We start from the raw sequence: 9,606 nt of genomic DNA, 5'->3' as shown, positions 1-9,606 counted from the left end.
GAGTAATTCGCCGTGTGATTGGCCCACAGTAGTCACATGGTGTGGCGTCATGCGTGATCGGTGAGTGAGCTGCTTATAAGCACTAGATAGCAGTAAAGATTTACCCTGCGATAAACTAGCATACCAACAAACTATTCTTACCAGTTATACATCATGTAGTAGTGTATATGTGCACAAGACCTGAATTTAATGTACTTACATATGACTTTTTGCCAAAATGTGCAGCATTTTGCGTATTATATTGCGCATAAATACTACATTTAGCATATACTCCTCATTTCTCTCAAAGTTATGAACAAACTTTCTTCCAGTAAGCTTAACAGTTTTCTGTTATGTGTGTGTGTGTGTGTGTGTGTGTGTGTGTGCCTAATAATTAACTATATTTGGAGGACAAATTTGTAACCATTAGTGACCAAAACCTGACAGAATCTCCAAAAACGTCCTCATTTGTATATCTGGTATAAAAATAAAGTAATTAAAGGGTTTTTAAAAATGTTAAAATGTAGAAAGTTTTGTGTCAAGAGTAGGTTTAGTGTCAGGGTTAGTGTGGGACAGAATATACAGTTTGTACAGTATAAAAACCATTACGTCTATGGAATGTCCCCATTTAGATAGCTAAGTAAAGTGTGTGTGTGTGTGTGTGTGTGTGTGTGTGTGTGTGTGTGTGTGTGTGAGTGTTTTTCCCCCTTAAATCCTTTATTTAATTCCAAATAATATATATAATACAAAAAAATACACACAACAATATATATATATATATATATATATATATATATATATATATATATATATATATATATATATATATATATAAAATACATGATGTATATTCGACTGTTTTCTCAGTCAGCTGATTAGTTGTGCTAGTTTCATGTCTCTCACATCACTTATTTGCACTCTCTTTCTCTCATTATAAAATAAATCACATTAATATTTCATGTCACTTTATTTTTATTTATGTATTTCGGTAGATGTGTAATAGGCAAGATAATGCACAGTCAGTCGGCCATTATTATAAAAGAATATGATAAACAGATATGGTCCATATCACACACTTATGTATAATGAAAGGCTAACATTTATTCACATCTTCAAATAGGAATCTCTTCAATTTTCACTTTTAAATGACATTTAAAAAAAAAAAATCACCAGATTTGCATCCTGATGTCCTGAAGTACAAATTAAAACAAGCAAATAAGACATCTGTAAAAGGGCTTCCTTTATTAGGTGACTAATATGGTTTCCGTCTTTAACAATGTATCCACTGTATTAAGACATATGATACAGACATGAGGAACTGCATAACAGGAATGAACCAATAGTTCATAAGTCAAATACACAAGAAAAGTTTGCAGGTGATCAGATATGGTCATAATGCAGCCGTCTCCTTCCCGTTCATCCTCACAGAGCACTGCACTCCACATGGTTTATGTTTTCTCTCTTCAACATTCTTTTCTTTCTCTCTTTATTTAAAAGTCATTGACTGAATATCATTATTATCTCCAGAGAGGCTCAGATGGGGGGTATGGTCATCAGCATATTCTGTGTGGATAAAAGAATGAAAAGTATGAAAAGATGTTCATGGTAACATTAATAACTTATTTATTTGATGACCAACTTATCATGAATACCTCTGCATATTCCCCTTTCAAAAATAACATCATCGATTGCAATATCACTCCTTACTGATGCACCCCTGGTGGCTTCAAACACAATCTAAGTATGCAGACAAATAGACATAATATATTAATGAACATTGCATCGATTCAATGTTGACTAAACATTTTTAAAATAATTCTTTAATGTAAAATAAAAAAAAATAAAAAAAAGATTCACCCAAAAATGAAAATTCCTTCATAAATGACTCACCCTCATGTCGTTCCGAACCCGTAAGACATTCGTTCATCTTCAGAACACAAATGAAGATCTTTTTGATGAAATCTGAGTGATTTCTGTCCCTCCATTGACACAACTGACACTTTGACGCTTCAAAAAGGTCATAAAGAGATCATAAAACGAATCCATATGAATTGAGCTATATAGTCAAAATCATATAAAGTGATCGAGTCCCTTCAGAAAATTTGGACTAAACCATTCAATTCATATGGATTAGTTTTACGATTTCTATGAACTTTTTGAAGTGTCAAAGTGGTAGTTGCGTATCTGTCAATGGAGGGACAGAAAGCTCTAAGATTTCATTAAAAACATCTTCATTTGTGTTCTGAAGATGAACGAACGTCTTACGGGTTTGGAACGACATGAGGGTGAGTAATTAATGACAGAATTTTCATTTTTGGATGAACTAAGGTCACAGGTCGCAACCAATTATTTAATAAATTATGGGGGGGTTCCTCTGAGTTCGGGCCAAATACCGCAGTAGCACCTCACTTCAGTACACGAGATATAAGGATATAAGATATAAGGGGTGGAGATTGGTAGGTTTAGGGGTGGGTTTAGGGATTAGGGGGTGGAGATGGGTAGTTTTAGATATATGTATACGGTGGGAGGAGTTGGATCTGGATCCAGCTCCTCCCCCTGGATTTCGTGTTCTGCAGTGAGGACCATCTCAAATTCCGCACTCGGATCCCTCCCCTCGGATAGCACGCCAAATACACATAACCTTTACTCTATTTAATCATATGTAAGTGTGAACTCGTGAATGCAGTTTAATGCAGCTAACCTGGTGTTGTTGGTCATATTGGTAGTTTATTGATGCTCTGAGCCAAGAGATGCCCTGTTCTCCGTGGCTCGTCCACAATAATTTGTCTTCATTTTCTTGTCCCGTCTGGAGGTAAACGCTCAGCTGGCCAATCCCTGATCCATACATGTGGTAGTAGAACTGCAAGCACTGTGCTTCTCTAGAGCCGCGCAGAGAACTGGAGAAGAGGCGCGCTGTGTGTCCGGGCAGCATCACGGATGCCTCGATGTGCAAATAATGACCTAACGGCAGAGAAACGTGCGTCTCAGTCTCAGGTACAATAAGATTTAATTACCACAGAAAATAACTGTGTTGTGTCCCTCTGTTTGCATTATATAAATAAAAATAATGTTTACAATAATAGATGTCAATGGGCCAAGGTACTTGAATGTGCACTTGTAGTATATTTTTTAAAACTGTACTTGCAGATAATACAGTATTAAGGAAATAAAAGGCCACTTTAGTGTACCTGTCATGGTTGTTCTGCATGCAAACACAAGAAGATGAAGGTGAAAGGTTCAAACAGAATTTAATAATATCCACAGGGTAATTCCACAAGATCACAAGCAAGTACACACAACCACACACTGACGATACCTAGACGTGTATAGACAAGACCAGACCAAGGTGAACTGAAAACACAGGAGTTAAATACACAGACAAAGAGCTGATATCAGGTGCTGAACATGATAATAGATCTAATTAGTAACTATGGTGACAACTAATGGCGGGAAATACTGCAAACTGAGTCCAAACAGGGTGATAATGTGACTTACAGAGCGTACACTTTCATGACCGTTTCTTAAAAAGTGCACTTTGTAATGAGTCTGTTAATCAATTTTACATTTAAAATAAATATATATTTAAATTCACTACATTGCAAATGTGTAATTGCAAATAAATTAAAACATACATGGCCTAAACGTTTCATTAGAAATTATATTAAAGTAAATTTAGTTTAACAGAAAAGCAGTACACTTTAACCATGTTTCAAGAGAATTATGAAATTATATATAAAGATGTACTAAAAGTACACTAAAGTTCAACTAATTGCATTTAATATAAATTTGAACTATAATACATTTTAGTATACATTTTATAATACATGAGAGCTTGCACTGACATGTCTTAAAATATATCAGTGCCATTGGTTTGTCTCAAGATGCACACCAGTAATGTTTTTTTTTTCTAAGGCACATTTATAAAAGCTACTTAAATGTCCCAATTGAACTAAGGTCTATCCTGGCTTGATCTAAGCCTTGTCTGTGAAACTGGGCCATAAAGTATATTAATTCTATAATAAGTACTCTTTATAAAAGAATGCTAAAGTGTACTTAGCCACAAGATTGAAACCATGTACATCCAACATTTAAACTCTTGCCATGAACAGGTAAAGCCGGTACGCCTGATAACTTTCACATGTGAGAATCTATGACATACTGTAACTATCTGCAAATTAATGTTCACATGGAGCGTGATCAGCATCCGCCAAGAAAGTAGTCCCACCTCAAAAGGATGATTTAGACAACTTTACAAACACATTTCATGATTTGAAATAAAGTAAAAGTAAAATTTCAGGTTTTACATTAAATTAGAACCATCTATTATTACACACTCTGAAGAACCTTCAACATCCATGGAACCTTTTCACTGCACAAAAGGTTCTTTATTGTTCTTTAGACTTTTAAAATGTTCTTAGGGCTGGGCGATATATCGCATGACATTGTTAGGCGCATCTTGTCAGTAAAGCCGGTTCCTTGATTAGTAGTAAATCGCCATCACCTGCTTTCAGATAGAGCGGCATTTACTACACAGAGCCGTAGTTCACTGACAAGGCGATACGTCCGCGATAATTAATGCGATATGGCTCAGCTTGACAGTGAACTACGGCTCTGTGTTGTAAATGCCGCTCCATCTGAAAGCAGGTGATGGCGATTTACTACTAATCAAGGAACCGGCTTTACTGACGAGATGCGCCTAACAATGTCATGCGATATATCACCCAGCCCTACTTCACACTAAGAAAACATGGTTCGAAATGACATACATTAAAAGTTTTTTCCTTGAAAACAAATTCTTCATGCCTTAAAATAGCTTGAATGTAACTCTACACCCTTGCCTCATTTAGTATATACAGTGGGGAGAACAAGTATTTGATACACTGCCGATTTTGCAGGTTTTCCCACTTACAAAGCATGTAGAAGTCTGTAATTTTTATCATAGGTAAAATCACATTGTATGATTTTTAAGTAATTAATGTGCATTTTATTGCATGACATAAGTATTTGATACATCAGAAAAGCAGAACTTAATATTTGGTACAGAAACCTTTGTTTGCAATTACAGAGATCATACGTTTCCTGTAGTTCTTGACCAGGTTTGCACACACTGCTGCAGGGATTTTGGCCCACTCCTCCATACAGACCTTCTCCAGATCCTTCAGGTTTCGGGGCTGTCGCTGCAATACGGACTTTCAGCTCCCTCTAAAGATTTTCAATTGGGTTCAGGTCTGGAGACTGGCTAGGCCACTCCAGGACCTTGAGATGCTTCTTACGGAGCCACTCCTTGGTTGCCCTGGCTATGTGTTTTGGGTCGTTGTCATGCTGGAAGACCGAGCCATGACCCATCTTCAATGCTCTTACTGAGGGAAGGAGGTTGTTGGCCAAGATCTTGCGATACATGGCCCCATCCATCCTCCCCTCAATACGGTGCAGTTGTCCTGTCCCCTTTGCAGAAAAGCATCCCCAAAGAATGATGTTTCCACCTCCATGCTTCACGGTTGGGATAGTGTTCTTGGGGTTGTACTCATCCTTCTTCTTCCTCCAAACACGGCGAGTGGAGTTTAGACCAAAAAGCTCTATTTTTGTCTCATCAGACCACATGACCTTCTCCCATTCCTCCTCTGGATCATCCAGATGGTCATTGGCAAACTTCAGATGGGCCTGGACATGCGCTGGCTTGAGCAGGGGGACCTTGCGTGTGCTGCAGGATTTTAATCCATGACGGCGTAGTGTGTTACTAATGGTTTTCTTTGAGACTGTGGTCCCAGCTCTCTTCAGGTCATTGACCAGGTCCTGCCGTGTAGTTCTGGGCTGATCCCTCACCTTCCTCATGATCATTGATGCCCCACGAGGTGAGATCTTGCATGGTGCCCCAGACCGAGGGAGATTGACCGTCATCTTGAACTTCTTCCATTTTCTAAAAATTGCGCCAACAGTTGTTGCCTTCTCACCAAGCTGCTTGCCTATTGTCCTGTAGCCCATCCCAGCCTTGTGCAGGTCTACAATTTTATCCCTGAAGTCCTTACACAGCTCTCTGGTCTTGGCCATTGTGGAGAGGTTGGAGTCTGTTTGATTGAGTGTGTGGACAGGTGTCTTTTATACAGGTAACGAGTTCAAACAGGTGCAGTTCAAACAGGTAATGAGTGGAGAACAGGAGGGCTTCTTAAAGAAAAACTAACAGGTCTGTGAGAGCCGGAATTCTTACTGGTTGGTAGGTGATCAAATACTTATGTCATGCAATAAAATGCAAATTAATTATTTAAAAATCATACAATGTGATTTTCTGGATTTTTGTTTTAGATTCCATCTCTCACAGTTGAAGTGTACATATGATAAAAATTACAGACCTCTACATGCTTTATAAGTAGGAAAACCTGCAAAATCAGCAGTGTATCAAATACTTGTTCTCCCCACTGTACATGGTTTTTGAATATGCAAATGAGCCCCGCCTCGAATATGCAAATCTCAAAACGTGTTTTTGAGACTGTCTTTGATTCACTGCAGTTTTAAGGAGAAAATACTCAGCAATGGTGCTGACTTATGAATTTGTTTGTCTTAAAGCATATTAAAAACACCATATAGACATATAAAACAACATTAAAATCTTGATTTTCACCACAGGGGGACTTTAAGAACCAAAAAAAGTTCTTCTATGGCATCACTGCAGTGTGCAGTTCACATGCACTGTAACAAATATCTGTAGTTTTCACAGCATTATTACTGTAAAATGAGCAAATGCTTACTGTAAAACCTGTATACAGCATGTTACTGTAGATCTGCAAAGCATCATGGTCAATTTTCAATGGCGGGTAAATTCTACAGTAAAAATATTTTTTCTGTGAATCACAATACAGCAATTTCTTTGCCATACAGCTGAAAAGCTACGAGATTCCACACTTTTATTGGAATTTTAACTTCAGAAAGGTAACTTTGCTGATTTATTTCCAGTTTACTCTTGTAAAGTTACCTATTTGTTCAACTTTAAGAGTGCACCAAGTAAACGAGCGTCACACTTCCTAAACTCGTGTTTGTGTGCATTTTATATGTATATATATTTGCACATAATTTCGATAGATTTTCTAATCTGGCAACATTCGATAACGTCATAATGAATAAAAATTAAATTGGAATTGTGTATGTGTATGTGATGTATTTGTTGGCGGGCTAGACTGAAATTTGATCCCCATACGCTTGGATATTTCTCTTGCCTGCTAACGTCAACTGAACTGTCAACGCCGCGCCGACGACATCGCGTCCGCGAGAAGCAGAGCAGTGAAGCCAGCCGAGTCGCCGACTCGACAGAAAACGCAGCTAGAGGTAAGATAACACATTTTTCATAGGATCATGATTTTTCTGAACTTCATCGCAGGTCAAACTGCAGAAACGAGATTGTTGATAGCCTAATTTGAAGTGCCATTCCTTCAAATGTCCTTCACATGTGGGAGCATAGGCGTATACTGTAAAGATTTGTCTTATCTGGCAACATTACATTTGATTTATAACGTCTTCAATTTGATTAAAGAGTAACGTGTAGCCTTGTTGAATAAAATTAACGTGTAATTGTGTATTTGATGTATGTGTTGGCGCGGTAGCCGTTTGAATAATCTCACTCGTTTTTTTTTTTTCTCATGCTTGCTAATGCTAACGTTGCCGCCTGAAGAGACATTTAAGCGGGGCGATTCGAAAGTTTTATTCATGACTCGTGGAAGCATAATAATATACTCGCATTGTATTAAGATTTTTCGAGATCTTACTAGTTCATTTATTTACCATTTATTGTACTTGTGATTTTTAAAAGTGTTTTTTTTTTCCTGTTTATTTTGTGTTACAGGAAACTTCCACCCAAGCAGATGTTACGTTGAGGCCCAGATTTCCCTGCCAAGCACACCAAGGCTCATCATGCTCGGTAAGATCCCGGCACTAAACATACACAATAGATCCCAATTTTAAGTGTATAAGTATATTAAGTGTTAAGTATATTTTTTTTATCGATTCACTGTGTGTGAACAAAGTTTTACGTCATCTTGCACTTAGATTTCAAAGTGTCCAAAGTGTTAAAGTGGCGTAATATCCAGAATGGGTATAAGAGACATGAGACTGAACACACTGAAAAGCTTTTGCACTGCTCATATGCTAAGAGAGAGATTAGACAATAGAGCTGCACGATTCATCTTCAAAGACTGTGATCTCGGTCATCAAGACCTTTCCATTCGTCTGTCTATTAAACTTTGACAAAATCATATCACAACATTCAAATCTGTGTTGGCGCTACCGTTGACCCAGAGAGAGAAACGTTAGTCATGAAACAGCTTCACAAACAGTCTTTTAAATAAATATCATGCATTAGAATTTATCCAGAGGTAAGCACTTATTTGTTATTGATATATTTTTGACTAGGAATAGGAACAAATATTTGAGTAGTCATTCTTTAACTACCTACCCGACTAGTAAAATAATTCTCAAAGTGTTTATTTGGGTTTATATGGACTGTTGTGTAATTGTTAAACATCAAACTTTTATTTTTTATTATTAACTTTTCTACCATTTGCATGGTGAGTTAAAATAAAAGTTTTATGTCTAACAATTATTTAAAAATATATTAAATTTTAAATATTTATTTAAAAGACTGTTTGTGAAGCTGTTTCATGACTAACGTTTCTCTCTCTGGGTCAACGGTAGCGCCAACACAGATTTGAATGTTGTTTTATGATTTAGTTTAATAGACAGACGAATTGAAAGGTCTTGATGACCGAGATCACATTCTTTGAAGATGAATCGTGCAGCTCTATTGTCTAATCTCTCTCTCAGCATATGAGCAGTGCAAAGGCTTTTCAGTGCGTTCAGTCTCATGTCTCTTATACCCATTCTGGATATTACGCCACTTTAACGACAAATTTCATCCTCTCTTGGAAAGAAAGTGGCTAACTTCTTTCAACCTCATCTACAAGCAAGGACAAAAATAAAGCAATTGAATTTGAATTGGTATCGATTCTGGAATAAAAAAAAAATAAAAAAAGATTTTAGAATCTACACGATAGCTAGGTTAATCGATTTTTCTCTCCAAGCCCTAATATATAAAATGTGTGTTTTAAGTAAGCATTTTGGTTTATAGAGAAGTGGACATTGTATTACATGTTGATTGGCTAAATCAAATGATCCAATCAAACTTTTAGATATATTGTCATCAACCCATCTGTCTTGCTTATAAACTTTTCCATTAATAATTAATTTCTTCCACTGCAGGGTAGAAGACTCCAGCCCAGGACGTTGACTAGTTTAGGCCCCGTTTTGAAGGAAAATACAGTTCTGGGAGAAAAACAACATTCAGGGACTAAATTCTACTGTTTGAAATCCTGCTGTTTTAAAATAATTTAATTTGTCTTTGATTCATTCTAATTTTAACCAAACATTTTAATACATTTGAACAGGATTGATTTGCATGTTCCGAAAAGTGTTGTTGTATACAAAACTAAATGAAATGTTAACAGAAAAATGTTTACCTATGGAAAAAAAATGTTTTTTTTTTGCTATTTATTTTATGAATTTTGAAATTTAAAGTGTGAAAAGTTGTCAATAAATGGCATTTTTGTGATAAAAACAGTGTCTTCATTTTACAGTACACAAAAT

The 9,606-nt window shown here is 36.6% G+C and overlaps 1 protein-coding gene and 1 long non-coding RNA gene across 3 annotated transcripts in view; one reads left to right on the top strand and one right to left on the bottom strand.

The window, feature by feature from the left end:
- Positions 1-1,202: 1,202 nt before the first annotated feature.
- Positions 1,203-9,606, bottom strand: part of mamdc2b (MAM domain containing 2b) — a 29,759-nt gene continuing 21,355 nt past the window's right edge. For both annotated transcript variants that reach the window (XM_079861690.1, XM_079861689.1), the window contains 3 exons: positions 2,681-2,940; positions 1,632-1,716; positions 1,203-1,542 (listed from right to left, as the gene is read on the bottom strand). In XM_079861690.1, the coding sequence (XP_079717816.1) occupies positions 1,466-1,542; positions 1,632-1,716; positions 2,681-2,940 (422 nt within the window). In that variant the 3' untranslated portion in view covers positions 1,203-1,465. The remainder of the gene's footprint in view (positions 1,543-1,631; positions 1,717-2,680; positions 2,941-9,606) is intronic.
- On the top strand, positions 7,217-9,572 carry LOC307152770. The gene is made up of 3 exons (XR_013820045.1): positions 7,217-7,296; positions 7,811-7,885; positions 9,223-9,572. It is a non-coding gene; the product is annotated as an uncharacterized lncRNA (long non-coding RNA).

Source organism: Squalius cephalus (assembly GCF_949319135.1).
Source record: "Squalius cephalus genome assembly, chromosome: 24".
In the NCBI taxonomy this organism is placed as follows: Eukaryota; Metazoa; Chordata; class Actinopteri; order Cypriniformes; family Leuciscidae; genus Squalius; species Squalius cephalus.
The sequence above is the reverse complement of the archived record's forward strand: the minus strand, read 5'-3'. Positions and strand labels throughout refer to the sequence as shown.